The 17,937-nt window shown below is 46.9% G+C and overlaps 1 protein-coding gene across 1 annotated transcript in view; it reads left to right on the plus strand.

Annotated features, from left to right (window-relative positions):
* SLC24A3 (solute carrier family 24 member 3) overlaps positions 1 to 17,937 on the plus strand; it is a 479,630-nt gene that overhangs the window by 55,258 nt on the left and 406,435 nt on the right. Inside the window, exon 2 of the mRNA XM_019462411.2 lies at positions 7,514 to 7,642. Coding sequence (XP_019317956.1) covers positions 7,514 to 7,642 — 129 coding nt within the window. The remainder of the gene's footprint in view (positions 1 to 7,513; positions 7,643 to 17,937) is intronic.

The following is a 17,937-nucleotide window of genomic DNA, read 5'->3' on the forward strand; positions in this document are numbered from 1 at the left end:
TTTAATTTTTAAAATGTTTATTTGAGAGAGAGAGCGAGCGGGCAAGAGAGAATGCACAAGCAGGTCGGGGGCAGAGAGAGAGGGAGATACAGAATCCGAAGCAGGCTCCAGGCTCTGAGCTGTCAGCTCAGAGCCTGACGTGGGGCTCAAACCCACAAACCATGAGATCATGACCTGAGCCGAAGTCAGATGCTTAACCGACTGAGCTACCCAGGGGCCCAAGCCACTGTATAAATGCAGCATCTCATGCATTGTGGGTCTGAGGTGGGCCCCGGATCTTGCATTTCTAGCAAGCTCCCAGGTGATGCTGATGTGGCTGGTGCCAGGACCACTTTGAGTGGCAAGGCTGTAACGCGAACAGTTTTGTCCATGAACCTGGAAAACCTGAATTCTGGTTCAGATTTGCCACTAAGATTCCCAGCCTGTCATTTAAACATGACCCCCTAGTCGAGGGGCATGACCCCTGAGGGATGATATAGAATCCCCCGGGGATCTTTCCTGGGGATTTGCTGAGTACTGTAGGCCCACCCATATGGTGGCTTGAGTGAAACACTAGGACACGGTGGCTGTCCAGCATCTTCTGAGTTCCAGGCCAGGCAGACACAGTGAAGACATACAAACAGGCTGGGTATGCCTGGAGCTTGTATACGGGTTGGGGGTGGGAAGGAGCAATAAAGACAGGTTATGATTCTGTCTTTGATACATGCTCTAAAGGAGGAGAAGCTCCTTCTCTGGGAGCTTGTGGTGGAAGAGGTCCTGGAAGATCAGGGAAGGCTGCCTGGAGGAAGGGCTTCCTTCTGGAAGCTGTGAGAGGCTCAGAGTCTCACAACCAGACTTGCCTTCTTTTGCCACGGCAGAGTCTGTATTTGGGGCTAGTTTGGATGCTTGGCTCATGCCTTTGGGTTGAGGGCCTTGGGGCAAGGGACTGCCTGCACTCTTGCAGGGGCTCAGCCAGCTTCTGTGAGCCTGGGGGGAGTGAGTGGGCTGGGGCTGCCTGTGTAGGGGTTGATGTCAGGAAGGCGAGATGCAGCAGTAGCGGAGACTTTGTAGGGGAGTAGAGAGATAGCTAGGCCCTCCTTTTTCCCTCCTGTGGGTGGGCAGTGAGACCAGTCATTCTGATGCAGGACACGATTGACCACCATGGCATGGCCTGAAGCCCCACCAAGCTGTGTGCTCCCTGCCTTCTTTTTGCCACCCAAGGTTCTTGCTTTCCTGCACGCCTCGGTCTAGCAGGGGTGGGTAGGGACCAGTTCTCTGTGCCCTGCAGCCCCCTTGTGTGTGTTGTGCTGGGAGGACTGCCTCCAGGACATGGGAGCAGTGGCTCAGGCTCCAGTGTGCCCCATGAGAGCTTCTAGCTCTCCTCGGCCTGAGATCTGTGTTTCCAGCTAGCTCCCCAGGAGGTGCCCATGCTGCAGCTAAGCAACCACTCTGTGAAGGAGGGGAGACCGTCAGGAGACTGGGCATCAGCAGAAGTGCCTGCCTCAGTGGGGCAGGTGGTTCAGGGTTACCTTTGACCTTGGAGTGGAAGGGAGGCCTTTTGGAGGGACCAAAAGCCTTCAACTTTCAACTTTCCTCTTGAAGAGGTGTCGTGCCTCAGTGCTAGAAGGTTCAAATTCAGTGTGAAAACAGTCTATGAATGCTGTACGTAGATGGAGTGCAGGAGAGGGGAGAACTTGACTCAGCCCACTGGGTTCTAAGAGTCCCCCACCCACCGGACAGCACGTGTGAGCAGCTAGAGAGACATTTAAGCAGAATGTGTGGCCTCCCCGCAGCGGCGAGGTCTCTGGATCTGCCCTTCTCTGTCTTTTCTGGAAGCTTTGAGGCAATGGAGAAGACCCAGTGTACAGCTCATTCAGCCTCTGGCTTCTTCCTCTCCTGGTGGTTTTGGAGAGCTCGCAACCTCTCCACAGTGTGTGTTCCTTTCCAAGGACCAAGAACAGTGCAGAGACACTCTCTTTCAGCTGGAAAATCCATGTGAAAATCCACGTGCAGAAAGCCAGAGCCTCCCTTGCTGCCTCTTTACTCACAGAGGGTGAGAAGCACCAGGCTCACTCTCAAGAGACTCTAGGGGTGGAGGGTGCTGCTGGGGGTGGGCAGATGCACCCCTGTTCACCAAGTCTGCAGAAGGCGGTCTGCTGGCTGCGGGCTTATGCAAACCTGACCTCCGACCCCGAGGTGAAGACCCGGGCGCAGAGAGTGGAGACAGCTGTGTAAACTTCAGGGTGGGGTATTTATAGCCTTGGTGAGGAGCGCTGAGCCAGCCTAGAGAGCCAGAGACAGTCCCTGTGGTCATCGGCTCCGTCTCTTGTTCTCTTAAGTGAGTTTCTGTATATTATTTCTTCATTGTTGCATTAGGCATTCTGAGACTCTGTTTCCCCATCTGCAAATGAGGGGCTATTGCCCTGATCCTCTGGGTGTTTCAGAGTGGTGGCTCCCTCCATCCCAGTTTCAAGAAGAAATGCAGTATTCCAGTTTTGGGGGAGGGGAGACTTAACATGGCCTCTCAAAGTGAATGTGCTGACCCCTGGAGGCCAAGTCCCCTGGGCTCCTGGAGCTCTGGGAAAGGTGGAATGCTCATACCTGGGCTTTGGAGTCAGATCTGGGCTTGATTCTGGCTTGGCCACTTAGCCCCATCAGCAACAGCAGTAAGACAGCGGAAATGCCCTGTGAGAGCATGGAGTGGCTTGGTGCATAGGCAAGGGGCATGCAGGATGGTCATGATGCTGTTGCAGCAGACATGCCCATCTGCTGCTTGTCCCTGTGTCTCAGAGAGCAGACAGCCACACCCCTCTGAGGGGCCTGGGGCCGGTATTTGGGAAGGGTGGAAACCCTGTGGGACAAGGGGACACACAAGAGAAAGTGTGTTAATCTTAGAGTGAAGGCCGGGATCTGGGGCACCCAAAGAAACCCATTCTTGGTGTCAGAAAACCTTGGGTTCTCCCAGCCCCAGTCCCAGGAGGAAGAAGGGGTGGGGGAAGACAGAGAAAGACAGAGGGGGGTTGGTGAGAGCAGGAGAGGGTGAGCACACAGCTCTGTAATGGAAACTTGGCACCCAGCCTCCACTTCTTTCCTTCCTTAGTGCATGTGGCTTGAGCCTCGGATTGAGAACTTCTTCCCCTTTCAGCAGGCACCCCACGCTATCTCCATGGCCCCCTCCTGTCCCCCCTTCTCAGAGCCTGCAGTCATACATGCTGCCTCTGCTGGTGACATATGACATGTGAGCCATCTGCCTCCCTCCTCACACGCCCCCCGCCCTCCACCCCCTGACTAATTAGGCCAACATGCAACTTCCAGGCCCTGGCAGATGAGGAGCCAAGAATGCGGTGGACAGGCGCCAAGTGTTTTTGTTGACATTGCTCAAGTGTAGCTTTGTGGAGCAGCCTCTGCCCTAGCAGCAAAGTCTAAGGAAGCCGGAGATGAGTGAAGGGAGAGCAGTGAGAAACCAACTGTGGGTGCTGCTCCCAATCCCCTGTGCCCTCCCCGTGGCCCACCCTCTGTCCCTCCTCCTAAATCCGAGAATAGAGCCCTCCATGTCATGACCGATGGGACCGGCTTAGTCTGTAAGAAAAACACACTGGGCAGAGCATCATGTGTTCACTAGGGTTTTTGGAACTATTTTCAGTTTGTGATCGTTTCATGCTGTGTGTGCCCCATTGCTGTTCCTAATTGTTTCTGAGGAAACAACCTTCCTGGAAGGCGGTTTAGTGAGACTATTTTCACCCCTAACCTCTTATAAGGTGCAGGCTGCATTGTTGATCTACCTTGCCGTAGCTGAATACCAGATGGATTTCATCCTCTCCAGGGATCTACCAAGAATGTGGCCATTGGGTCACTAGGCCTGGGTTCAGATCCCCATTCGACTCCTCCTTGCTTGTGACCCTGGGAGAGTCTTTCAACCTTTTTGTGCTTTGGCTTCCTTATTTGCAAATGAAGCTAATAGTTAAAAATAAGACTTGTTAAGTAAGATGAAACATGGATGGAATAGAAAGTTCTTCGTGCATAATAGACCCTCAATAAGTGGAAGCCATAATAACTATTAAATGGTAGTTGATGTGGCTGGCTATGGATAGGTTCTGATTTTAGGAAAATCTCTTCTACCCTGACATATTAACTCCCAAGGCAAGTCGACCCCAGCACCAACTGCCCTTTCCTACCTCACCAGGATTTCATGAGGACAAATGGAATGGTGTATAATATTGTCACACTTGGTTCTCCATGGAGAGTGAGTGAATGCAGTGCTTACTTTCGTCTCTCTGATTTTCTCAGACTCTGGTGTCTGCATTGGTCGATCAGTGGTTAGTGGTCAAATATATTTTTGTTGAGATAAAAATTTGTAGGTTTTGGAATCCAGAGGTGCTGCCTTAATAGTCTCTAATGCCTGAAGATATTGAATCATTATGTAAAAAAAAATCCTCTAATTTTCTGCTACAATAGCTGGCTTTATTTTTATATCTCTTAATTGGTATCAGCTTTTCTTTCAGAATTACAGAACCATGGAAACTTGGCCTAAGAAATAACTTTGGAAGTCATTGGAAGGGACACTTGCTTCTTTGCAAATCTTTGGAGTTTTCCTAAACATTAGGATTGTAGTACCACAAAATACTTTTCTTTGACCCAGATTATGAAACAGCAGAATGGCCAATCTGTTTGTCCCTAGCACCACTCTATCTTTGGATCTCATGCAGACTGGAAGATGCCATTGTTGCCCTGCCCATATCTCTTTGTTCTTACCTCTTCAGTGCACACTGGCACTGCTTAACTTTCAGCACCTCCCTCTCATTGTCTAAGGTCTTCTTCTGGACACTAGAGCCCACCTTGGACACCCATGTGGCAGGTTAGAAATGCCAGGGAATTCATGTCCCCTGGAAATAGCCTTCAACCAATGGCAGATCAGGAATGGGTGGATACATACCTAAACTTCCTCACCCCTTGAGTGTCTGAGATACCTGTCTGCCCTGACCCCCAGAGCTTTCCAGGGGAGCCAAGCTTTAGTTTACTCATTTTGGCAATTGGCTTGAAGCATACCCTTTGTTGGCTGGCTCCTCTTACCTGTCCCATGTCCCTGTTCCCCCCAGGTGCTTCCTGGGATCATCTCCATCCCCCAGAGAAAACACGAGCGTTCAAATCCTTGTCTTGGGCTGCTTGTGTGGAAACCCAGCCTGAGACAAATGGGATGTCTTTCTCCACACTTTTAGATCATTTGTGACAATATGGTGCTATATTCACATTTCAGGGTTGATTGTTGGATTTTCAGACCACTGACCTTGTTTCTTTATGAGTTTTTGAAAATATTTTTCTCTGCGTCTCACCATTCTTAATCCTAAGAATTAACTGTTGAGATTAACCAGAGTACACAAATGTCTTGCTTTCACCTTGAATTATCTTTGGTATTGCTCTCTCAGTTTTGACTAAACTAATATCTGTGGCCTCCATGTACGCTTTTGCATTTCAGAATCTAAACTTACTGTTTATTCTAGTTTGGCTCCACATTGTACATTTTTTATGTGAATATGCCTAGTGGCTGTTCTGACTAATATGCATAAGTCATAATGAGATATCTTGATAATTTTAAATTTGAGAGCAGATTCCATTTGAGGAAGATCTCAGTGCATGAGCTGTTGGTATTATATGTGTCCTGTGGCTTAGGTGAGATGCCTACAAGCATTGCGATTTCCAGAAACTTCCATGAGTCTTACTTTATCCATATTCAAAGTGGTAATGGTTATTTCAACACATATACCGAGCATCTCCTCAGAACCAGGAGTGATTGGGTGTTAGAGAGGCAACAATGGACAAAGTGGACAATATCCCTGTTCCCTCTTTCTTTCCTAAGTAGTGTTGTGAGGTTCAAATTCAGTAATGAAGGTGAAATCATTTGGGAAACTAAAATCACCATGGAAATAGAGGAATGGGTATGATGACCTAGCTCTTCATTGATCATTTCAGAACACCATACTGATGTGGCTGGGTGGGATGTACCCTGTGGCCTTTCATGAACACCACATGACCCATGATCCTTATCTTGTACTTAGATCCATTTTCTGACCACAGCAACTCTGGACACTTAAGAGGTGGCCATTGCCTCATGCCACATCTTTCTTTAGTGCTAAGCCACCAGAAAAACCATCTTTGCTTGATGTTTCCACCTTCCAGTGGCTCTCTGATGTCCAGCTCTGTTGTGTCTTTGCCTTTGTCTTACTTGAATTGTCCATAGTGGTCAAGGCATTGGCCACTCTTGAAATTCCCTTTCTGCTGACCTTGCTTTATACCATTCCCCTTCCTCTTTCCTTTCATGATTCATTGCTGAATTCTTTTACTTTCCTTGCACTCTGAAGCAATGTTGAGTTCTCCATAACTTCTTCTCTTCTCTTCTCTCTTCCCTTCCCTTCCCTTCCCTTCCCTTCCCTTCCCTTCCCTTCCCTTCTCTTCTCTTCCCTCCCCCTTCCAGAAGGCCCCAGACATCATGTCTCATACTCTTCCCTGTTTGCTTATGACTCTCTAGATGCTCTCTGTTGCTTAGCTCTTTCCCCTGAGGTATCCCCACCCACATGCATACAGGCAGCTTACCTCCCTTTCCATGTTCCACAGACACTTCAAGCTCAACAAGTCTTTAACAAAACGTGCTCCATTCTCCCCTCTGATGTGCCCTTCATCATCCATCCTTTCTCCTGGCACGTTGGTTCCTATAGTCATGTCGGCTGGAGGCCTCAACACTATTAGCCTGCTCATCCCATCACGCATTCAGTGGTTCACTGTTTTCACATCTGTGCTTTCATCTGTGTATTCACTGGCCTAGACCCTGGGGACATCGACATGGTGCCCTATCTTGGACAACCCTCCAGAAGCAGATCCTGGGGAAGTGTTCAGTTGCAGTAGCTTTATTTGAGAAGTGGCTCAAGGAAATACTGGTAGGGGAGTAGATGCTGGTGGGATAGAGACAGTCATGCTGACTTAAGAACTGAATTGTACCCATCTCTTTTCAAATCTGTGTTCAGTGAGGTCATGTTAGTCGTGTTGAAATTGGCCATGATGAGAATATTTACACTACGGAAATTGGCCAATGGCTATAAAACAGGACCTTTCTTTCCCTGGAGAGTTGGTTGTTAAACATTATCAGCATGTTACTGGGAGTGAGGAATTAAGGCAAGGAAGGACAGCAGTTAATAAATTGTGCTTTATCAGCAGAGTTACACTGTAGACAACTGGAGCATATTCCCAGTTGAGAAAGAATACATACCTAATAGTCATCCCATTGGAGTGGTGAGGTAGTTAGTTATACACTCCCTACTGGTTAGTGGCTGAGGGCTGCCTCTCTTGGGCCCAGCAGGATCCAGCCACTAGAGGAAGCCCACAGGCAGTTAGAGGCAGCATGGATGAAGTACAATAAGGGCCAGGGTGGGGTGTATAGGCTCATCAGTGAGCAAATGATAGCTGATCAAGACACTGGACATGCAGCATTGGTAAAGGCTAAAACCCGACTGTTAATGATGTGTGGTAACCTTTTTCTCTCCAGACCTCGACTTCATGGACCTCCTAGGGGAAGACAGACAATGGACGGTGGGGAGGAAGTTAATGCAGGTGAACGATACTCTGACTTCAGAAGATGCAGGACTCCGGAGCAGCAAGAACTGCACTGAACCAGGTAATAGTAACAGCTTTGCTGTGGGCAGTGGCTGCCATTTTTTCTGGTTGTGTCTGAGGAAGGGCTGGATGCCATGCTTTTTTCCCTTTGAGTTCGAATCCAGACGTTCTTAGGGACATTTAGAGCAGGCATCTAAGAAACTGAAAGGTGAGATCCCGGGACCATTCAGCTGTGATTCTACCTCTGTATTCTTTTTCTAGGGCATGGGCGACAAGGTAAGTCACCATCAGTGATGCTGATATCAAAGGTGGACGCTGGTGCTCTCAAGTGGGAAACTAAGTCTGGAACAGGATGAGTGAGGATGTTCTGTGGTCATCATTGCTTTGATCCCTGGAATTCTCTCTGGCTGGTTTTTAAGCAGGAGCCTTCTTTATGTCACAATAAAGACACTGAGATTGAACCAGATCCTTACCTATGTTGTTGGTCTTTTTGGAAGAAGTGAATATTCATTTATAAGCTATTATATTTGATACCTGTTGTGTTTTTCCTCAGAAAGATATGGAACATTCTATTTCCAGTGTTACTGAACGTAAAAGGAAAACAAACACAACGTGAGTGAGGGGGACTTGGAATTGTCAGAACTCAGCTCACCGAATCTCAGGAAATGGCAAGCACCCTCTAGGTGGTTGAGGTCCTTGCTAGTTCTGACCAGGGGTCAGCAAACTTGTCTGACAAATGGCCAGACAGTAAATATTTCAGTCTTTGTAGGCCATATACCGTGTCTAAAGTTTTTGCTTTTTAAAATACCCTTTTATAACCCTTTACACATTTAAAAACCATTCTTAGCTCACAGACTGTACAAAACAGGCATGGGGATGTATTAGGCCTGCAGCTCTTCTTTGCCTATCCTGACTTGGACTTCTCAACTCTCTGGGACCTCTTTTCTTTGCTTGATGGGGACATGGGCCCCATGTGTGCCCCCTCTGAGGGTTCAGGAGCTCAACCAAATGTTGATCCCACATCCAAAAACCAGTCTTATTTTTAGTGTCATGCTGGAAAGATATAAACAGTCTTCAGTGCAGCCCAAAGAACCTTAGACCTTTGAGAACAGAAGGTGTTCTGTGAAGTTGTGTGCCTGCTCTTTTTTGGGAAGGTGGGTAGGGGTGTCCTTCACCACCATACTGAGAATTTTAACAGTCACTTTCCAAGCAGAGCAGGAAGGAATTAAAAATAGATTACCAGCCACCCCCTCTCCCCCCCAAAAAAACCCACAATAGCCCTCAGCACTACATAATCTATATTCCTCAAGCTGGAAAATTCAAGGGTCACCATGGCTATTATTAAATGCTCTGAAGGAACACTCTTGAAGGTTAGTGAAGCACATAGTTGCTATGTGAGCTAGAAGTGAAAATGGATGTGACGGGTTTGAGTGCCACACACAGCAGACAGAGCCTTTGTAGAGCCGTTTGTAGAGAGATGTGCCAAGTACCCTGGTTACTGATCTGGCATTGTAACCAAGCATTTTTCAACATCTTTCTGGAGCTAAGAGGCTGATGGTGATTGGGATGTCAAGACAGGAAATACAGCATTATGGAGGCCAGTCGTCACCTTTGGTATAGGAAAGAATGGAGTCACATAATACAGTGACTGGCTCCAGGTTGGGTTCAGCCACCATGCTCTGGGCCAGTGGTGATGGAGGGCTTCTGTTCCCTGTTGAGGGATGTGTGTTGAGGGAGGTGGTTTTGTCTCTGTGAGTGGCATAGAGTATGCTCACTGTGTCAAGAAGTGTCTTTCTCAGAGTGGCATGTGTAGAAGAATAAACACATTAAAAGGCATTGCAAGAGAGGAAATGACTCAGTTCCAGGTAGAAAACATGTCCAGGTTTTTAAAAAGAGCACAAGCCCAGCACCTGCTGGTGTTGGCAAGGAGGGCATAGGGGGAGAGAGAAGGAAGGGCTTCTAGAGGGCAGCAGGAGGACTGAACAAGAGCTCATAATGCTGCTTAGAGGCAGTCCAGAAAGAATAAAGACCCAAAAGGAATATTCTCGATTTCTTCATTTGTGTGCTATGGGAACTGGGCTTGATTTTCGGAGCCCTTGACTCCGAGCCAAATTTACAGGGAAAGTGGTCATTCCTGAAACAAGGAGGGATCTTTTTAAGTCCTGATACATCAAGGGCCTGCCTGGAGCCTCCGTTCTTCACCAAGCCTGCGGTGACCATTCTGTTTGCTGAATATTTCCGCTACAAAATGTCTCTAACTGTGCTGTCCAATATGGACACTCAGTGGTGACTTAAATTCAAATTAAATACATTAAAAATTCAGATTCTCAGCTGCACTAGCTACATGTCAAAATACCCAATAGCTGAGTGTGGCTTGTGGCTACCGTATTGGAGAGCACAGATCATAACATATTTCCATCACCACAGAAAGTTCTATTGGACAGGCAGATCTAGAACTTCCATTTGTTTTTGAACATCTCCTCGTCTTCCGGGCTTAATTGGAAGCACCTCAAGGAGATAAAGTGGACATGTAGATTTGAGAGCTCAATCTCTTCCTGGGTTTTGGAGTCCTACTCAACCTGCATTTGAATCCCAGCTTAGAAGCTCTGGGCTTTGGGAGAAATAGGCTTTCTAAGCATCTGTCTGCTTCTCTGAGAAATGGAGATAATCATTCTGACCTTTCATGACTGCTGTGAGAATTGGTAATGAAGTAATAAGAACAGCTTAGTGCCCTGTGTGTGGTGGTAGTTCTGTAGTGGGAGCTCACTCGTGTATTTCTCACTCTCTGCTGGGGGCAACCATCCCTCCATTACAAGTGGGTCATGGAACTACCTTCTCCAGCCACTCCTCACAGGAATGGGCACATACGGTCCATCTGGTTCTGTCAACAGGCTGTTGCCTCAGGTGGCCCAAGTCCGAGCAGTCAGCCAGTGGGGCTGAGATGTCCTAGCACCATCTTCTAATACAGACAAGCTTGAAAGATCTTGCCATGGTAATGAGCACAGCGCCTCTGAGGAATGCTCTGTTTCTACAAGAACGTGGCCAAACCATGACCACGGACACACATGCCCCCTGGTAGCCTTGGTGCTCTTTCCAGAATGCTGTTGGAGGTCTGCTTCTCAGTCTTGATGGAACAGGTATTTCATGCAAAAATGCATGAAAATGCTTTATGAGCTAAAGCACTCATAAGATCCTGGTTTGGAAAATTTAGTAGTTTTCATCTTCTCTGTCTCTAACTCACTATGGGAGGGGAGGACTGAGCTAGAGTGAGCCAAGGCCCAGTTGCCCTGGTTTCCTTAAGAGGTCAGAGTAGCCCTGTATGCAGAGAATATTGCATGCACTGGTTGAATGCTTAGTGTCTGCTCTCAAGAGTCTTAAAAATTTTTTTTTTATGTTTATTTATTTTTTTGAGAGAGAGAACACGAGCAGGGGAGGGACAGAGAAAGAGGGAAACACAGAATCCAAAGCAGGCTCTGAGCTGTCAGCACAGAGCCCGACGTGGGGCTCGGACTCAAAAACCATGAGATCATGACCTGAGTCAAAGTCAGCCGCTTAACCTACTGAGCCACCCAGGCACCCTGCTCTCAAAAGCCTTAAATGTAGGGCTAGGAAGTGAGCCCTGTGTTTCTGGACCAGCTTTCCTTCCTCTTTGTTATGATGTCCACGGAGCGAGAATGTACTTCCAAAGATGATGCATTGGGGTTCCCTCTGTGCTCAGAGGGGCACTTATTTACTCGGGGACCTGAGTGTTTGGGGTGCCAGCATTTGCCATGGCCAAGTGAGTAATGGTGCCAGGGTCACAGGCAGGAGTTAATTTGGCTGTTGTCATAAAGTACATCTAGCAGAATTTGTGATGTCACTGGGCTTCTCAGACTGTGTTCTTGGAACCCTTAGCCTCAGGTGCCATTAGAGTAAGTAGGTTCAGAGTTTGGAGATGGAATGACCTTATAGTCTCTGTTCAGGATATGGGGCTAGTTTGCTTTCTCAGATGTCAGTTTCCTTATCTATGAAATAGATCTGCAACTAGTTTATCCTTTCTATCCCTTCCACTGTACAGATCCAATAGTTGCATGAAGTTTCAAGACGAGAGATTCATGAAAACTTCCACCCCAAGCTGCCCTGCTCCACTGCCCTGAATAACTTCTTTGCATTTGCAGAATTGCTTGTCATACCCCCTCCTTTGACCCTCATTCCCCTTTCCTCTTCTCCTCTACCCCTCTCCTGCCCCCTCTCCCTGTCCCTCTCCTTCTTCCTTCCTCTGGAAACCCTGTACCCAGAACACTGCCCAGGGAAAGACCAGGATGCAGGGTGCCTGTTACAGTGTCAGCGCTCTCTTTGGTTGGTGTGACAACACAGAGATGGCACAGTTTTCATATGACAGCTGCCACTTTAAAGATGCATTTTTTTGCAATATTTTGGAATTTATTTTTAAATGGCATTATCCCCCCCCCCCCACTACTCCAAGACATGATTTTGGTGGAAATTGGTAATTTTGTTTTTACCTTCAGAACTGCATGAAAACGACTAAGCTCTGGCTCCAATTTTTCTGCAATTATTCCAGTCCTCTGTGAATTTTTAAGGTTGTTTTCTTAAACACTGACACTGCCGATTTCATCTAGAGCCTGGAAACATATTGTTTTTTGGCAAATAACACTTGAAACTGTTTACTCAGATGACCTATTAAGTGAAATTTAACTTTGAATAAATTTTATCCATGGAAAATTAAGTTAGCTAAATGTAATATTGAGAGTGGTGGACAACTGTGGCAGAAATGAACTCTTTGTCATCTTTATTTGTGCACTTTGCAGATTTTTATTTATACACTTTGCAGTCTGTCTCCAGAAGAATCTGTCATCTTTTGGTTTTTAGGTCTTTGATGTTTTAAGGAAATAAGCTTTTCCTGAATGCCTCCTTCAAATAAACTTTGGAAGAAAGAAGCTATTTAAAATGATAGCCTTTGGCATGGGCTTCGTTCTGAGATCACCGGATGTTCTTTTGATACAGGGCTCATCTCCCTCTCTCTGCCTGGCTTAATTGGGTCTAAGGTCCCTGAAGATGGGAAAGACACCCCAGGCCTGTGTTGTAGGTACCTATGGGGCATGCCAGGAGGGTTTACTGAATCAGGGGTCTACTGAAATGGCCAGAAACTACATGATCTGAGAGCCAAATGTGAATTGTAATAGAGGAGGGAAGTCAGAGGTCCATAAAAGGGAAGCAATATGGAATAAATACAAGGGGTGAGTATGGCCCCAGATTGACAGGCAACACAGACTAGTTCAGGCTGCAGATCACAGACAAAGTTAAGTGTTGGGGTCCTACTGTTTCCTTTAAAAATTTTTTTTAATGTTTATTTTTGAGAGAGAGACAGTGTGAGCAGGGGAGGGAAACAGGCTTGAAGCTCTGAGCTGTCAGCACAGAGCCTGACATGGGGCTTGAACTCCTGAGTCGTGAGATCATGACCTGAGCCAAAGTTGAATGCTTACCCGACTGAGCCACCCAGGTGCCCCAGGGTCCTACTGTTTTTTGACTTTAAACCATAACATCAAGGCCAGTTGGTCTAAGCAGGTGGGTGGGGGGATGGGTGAAGTAGGTGATGGGGATTAAGGAGGGCACTTGTCATGATGGGCCCCAGGTGTTGTATAGAAGTGTTGAATCACTATATTGTACACCTGAAACTAGTATTACACACTATATGTTCACTAACTGGAATTTAAATAAAAACTTAAAAAAAAAAAGGCCAGTTGGTCTGAAACCACAGGACACAGGGTTGGGCATGACTAATCTACGAAGCGTCAAAAGGCCACATCTCTTATCTCTTACATGAAGAAAAAAATATCCAGAGTGGGTGAGTGGGTGAATGCACTTGTCAGAAGCAGAGGAGAGCCCCTCCCCCAACTGTCATACATAGATACTGCAAACATACTGGTGATCAGGTGGAAAGCCTGACATTTGCATGATTTAGAGTAGCACTGTCCTGTGGAATTAGAATGCAAGCTACAGATGGGGGTTTAAATTTTCTAGTGGCTACATTAAAAAGGTAAACAGAAGCAGGTGAAATTTACTTTAATAATATGTTTTATTTAACCAAATACATCCACAGTACTAAAAATGACAAACTTCAGTTGTCCCAGTGTTTTATCCCTGGGATTGAACCCAGGAAAGAGCTAAGGGTTTGTTTTTTTTTAAGTCTTAAAATCTATACTTTATTATACTCGCTTACTGAACTTTCACCAGCTTCCCTCTGCATTTGTAATTTTCATAATGATTCAAAAAATAGCTGTTGACATTCTTAAGTGCCACAAGTTAGACACTTATTGTGATCTGCTCTTTAATTTGTGTCAGATTCTTTACTGGATTAGTTAGACAGGGTAATAGTAGCTGCTGTAACAAAGAAGTCTAGCTTTGGGAGTTTAACACAAAGGCAGTTTTTTTCTTTCTTGTGGAAGGTTCTGGTCTTTGGGGGCCCTGTTTTAAGAGGTGGTCCATGGACTCTGAAGCCTTCCATTTCGAAGCTTTCTCATCCTCACACTTGGTTTCCAAGGTTTCTCTGCTTTAAGAGGCAAAAAGCATGGAGATTTGTGCATAGCTGAGTGTGAGATCCTCACTCCTGCTCACATTCCATTTGTCAAGGCTCAGTCACAGGACAACTTCTCACTTCAAGGGAGGCTGGGATTTGTATGCTAGCAGAATGCCCTTGAATAAGAGACAGCAGACCTGGTGAACAGCTAGCTAGTCTCTGCTACATTATTCCCCCCCTCCCCCCGAACTTGTTTCTTTTTATCTGTTTACAAGAGCAGTATTCTCCCTCTACATCAAAATCCTAACCCAGACTGACATCTTCTGAGGTGAACTTAGCTCTTGGTTTAACCTTCATGATTCTTACTTGCTCAAGGTGACATAATTCAACTCTCTCTTCACCTTGGGAGGGTCACAAGTCAGGTAGGAATGGTCCCAGTTGTGCCTAATTGCAAATTGCATTTCTTCTTTGTAAATACAAGAACCCTAGGAAAAATGATGAACATTTGATACATGAATCATTGGCAATAATGTAAGAGTTTAAGTTCCAGAGTAAACCCTAAATCTCAAATCCATCACTTTCAGCCTGTGAGATGCCAGGTGAGTTTCTTAAATTCTTTGAACCTCATTTCCACCATTTGCAAAATGCAAATTAAGACACCCACTTTACAGAGTTGTAGTCATGCAGTGAAGTGAGCTATGTGAACAGCTGGAACCTCAGTCTGTACATGTTCATTAAATTGTGGCCACATTGTCTTTGTTACCAGAAATACAATGGAAGGCAGAGTGATGGCAGTCATTTATAAGGATTTTGCCACTCTGAGGCCCATTAGGACATGGTGGGATCATGAAGACTGTTTTAAGGATGGATAGCTTATTGAGTATAGTTTGGCCACAGTGCAACATTCTTAGAGCTGTGCGAAGGAGACATGTCCAGAGATTAACTAGGAGACTTCTGACTAATGCCATGTTCTGGCCTCATAGGCCACTGTATAGACACATAGGATAAGATAAGGAGTATAGGATTTTCTACTTCACACTAATGAAGGGCTTAGAAGTCTCCAGCTCTGGGAGGAAAGGGCCAGATGCTATTCATTTCTTCTAGCTACATGATCCCTTTAGGACTTATGTCTTGAGACATTCTTAACAGCCTTGTTCTTTAAAAGCAGCCTGGGCAGACTAATCCAGTCAGTGGTGCCTAGAATCTTCCCAAAACACAGGTGAAGGATGATAAGCTCTGCTCTTAGATGCTTTTGTGGGCCTGCCTATTTGCGCAGGACTTTAGACCTTCAAAGCAGTTTTACATTCACTAGCTTATTGGAACATGTTTGGATCTTGGAACAAAAAATATTTGAAAGTGAGGAATGACTGTATTGTTTGCAGATAAATTAGACTGAGAGCAAGGCAAGTTGAGTTAAAGAATTGAGAATTCATAGTCATAAATGTGGAAAGAAGCTTAGGGATTCTTGATTCCAAACATTTTTCCTCAAGCCAGGGCTCAGCAAACCATGGCCCTTGGCCAAATCTGGTCTGTTGACTGTTTTTGTAAATAAAGTTTTATTAGAACACAGACATACACATCCATCTATGTGTTGTCTGTGGCTGCCTTTGCTATATGAAGGCAGAGCTGAGTGGTTGCAACACAGACCATAGGTCCTGCAAAGCCTAAAGTATTTACTCTGTGGTCCTTCATAGGAATGTTTGCTGCTACACCCTGCTCTAGGCCCTGGGACTGGCACCTGATGTGGCCTGGAGGGGAGGTTAAGACAAGAAAAAATCCCCCCTCTCCCTGACCCTTCCCCAAGATGGTGCCTGTGCCATATTAAAACTAGTGTCATGTTAAATATTTTTAATATTTAACATGTCACCCCTGGGCTGCAGGGGTCTGTGAGTTTTACTTTACTGCTTTCTCTCCCACACATAGATACACAGTCAAGAACCTTTAATGTTGTCTGTCCATATTGTAGGGATCTGTTTAAAGTAGAAGAGGTAATGTTCACTCCCATAAAAATGCTTGAAAACCACTGGTGTGGACTAATGCAATCTTCCTTACACCTGGAATTGCTTCCCTTTTGGGTCAGAGGATGAAGCATCCATGAGGGGCTGGTTGCTGGGGAGTGTGGTATCCCCAGGGCTTACCTTGCAGGTACCCCCAGAGCAGTGAGAAGTGAGCTCACCTGTGTGTAGAGGCCACGGGCATTGGAATGGGGTGGCCAGGAACACCTACCTGCCTTGGGGTCAGCTCAAGGGTTAGTCACCTCCTGGCCCTGGTGTACCCCTTGGCTGCACCTATGTGGCCTCTTGATAGTGACAGTGGCATCCACTTCTTCCTTGAGGCCAGGGAGCAAATGTGGCCCTGGCCCCATCTCCAGCTCTATGGGAGTTCATTCTTACCTGCTCCCTATTCCTTGGTGGTGCCGCAGCACACCCCAGGTGATCTGTGGACTTTTTTCTTGAATTACACATTCCAAAATGATCTTGTGCCACAGATAGCCTCATTGTACAGTTGAAGCCAGGACTGAGGTCTAGGGGCATGAAAGGGGGTACGAAGGGTGGCATGTCCAGCATCCACCTCTGGTTGGTAGTAGAGTAAGGACTAGTCCTTGCACGTCTCGACTTTTCCTGCCTCTGGCCACAGGGCTGGGCCATGTCCCCTCACCTTGTGTGTGTGTGGAGTCTGCCTGAAATCACACCTGCAAATCGAGGTCAGCAGGAGGACACTACCCTGTTCTCATACAGGTAACTTAATGGTTCTCAAAGCGAAGCAGACCGGCAGCAGCCCTGGGAGCTTGTCAGAAATGCTTGTTTCTGGGCCCTACCTGAGGTCTGCTTCGCCAGAGCCTCTGGGAAGTGGGCCCTGCCATCTGGGTCTTCACAAGTACTCCTGGGGCTTGTTAGGTGCACTTGAGTGCGAGGAGCCCTGGCTTAGTTCCCTGGAGTCCCCTGGGGAGATTTTCAATCAGGCCCCACTCCACACCAACACAACTCAAGTCTCTGGGACTGAAAACCAGGCTTCAATGGCTTGAGAGCTCCTCAGTGATGCCAGGGTGCAGTCAGGGCTGAGACCGTGGCCTGAGGCCACCTGACTCCATGCACCAGCCAGCTCTGGAAAGCTGGTTCAGAGGAAGAGAACTGGCATTCCTTGTGAGCCATACAGACTCCAACATGGGGGGACAGTCCTTGGGTTTTGTTTCTAAGACTTCTTCCCCTGAGAAACACCAGGATGAGACTTCTTCCCCTGAGAAACACCAGGATGGAGTTTCACCTAGCTGTATTTTAAAATGTGTGTCTATCAGGGTCGGGGGGGAGTGTTCCTGCCTTGCTTTTCAGGGGATTTCCTCTTGTGTTTTAGACCTTGGGTGGTTGCTGAGCACTTGTCTCTCCCATCATGATCTCAGTGGGCACTTTGATCCTGACCTCACTGGGACATGCTCAGGTCTGGGGTAGACTCTGGGAGCTTTAGGGTAGGATGAGGCCCAGTCAGGGCGTCTCTCCTCAGAGGCTCATGGCAGCTCCTCTGGGCCTCAGACTTTTAAAAACAGGCTATGTGGAGTAATCAGGCAGTGTGGCTGAGGGCTATGGGGAGGGCATATCTGAGTTAGTGCACTGAGTGTGCCTTCCACAGACTGCATACTTGGGCATCAGGCAGCCAGCCTATTGCTTCCTCCTACGTGGGGGCTCCCCATGGCCTGTGGGCTGATGGCCACCCCCAGTCTGAATTTACTGGGTTAGGCCCTATCTATGCCCATGACAAAGTTCACATTCCACCTTGGAGAGTAAGGTTAAATAAGTACATGTCTGGATTTTCATATTGGCGCTTCTGAGGTTCCTGATATAGTT

The sequence above is a fragment of the Panthera pardus genome, unplaced genomic scaffold (assembly GCF_024362965.1).
Source record: "Panthera pardus isolate Hobbes unplaced genomic scaffold, ASM2436296v1 HiC_scaffold_25, whole genome shotgun sequence".
NCBI classification, from domain to species: domain Eukaryota; kingdom Metazoa; phylum Chordata; class Mammalia; order Carnivora; family Felidae; genus Panthera; species Panthera pardus.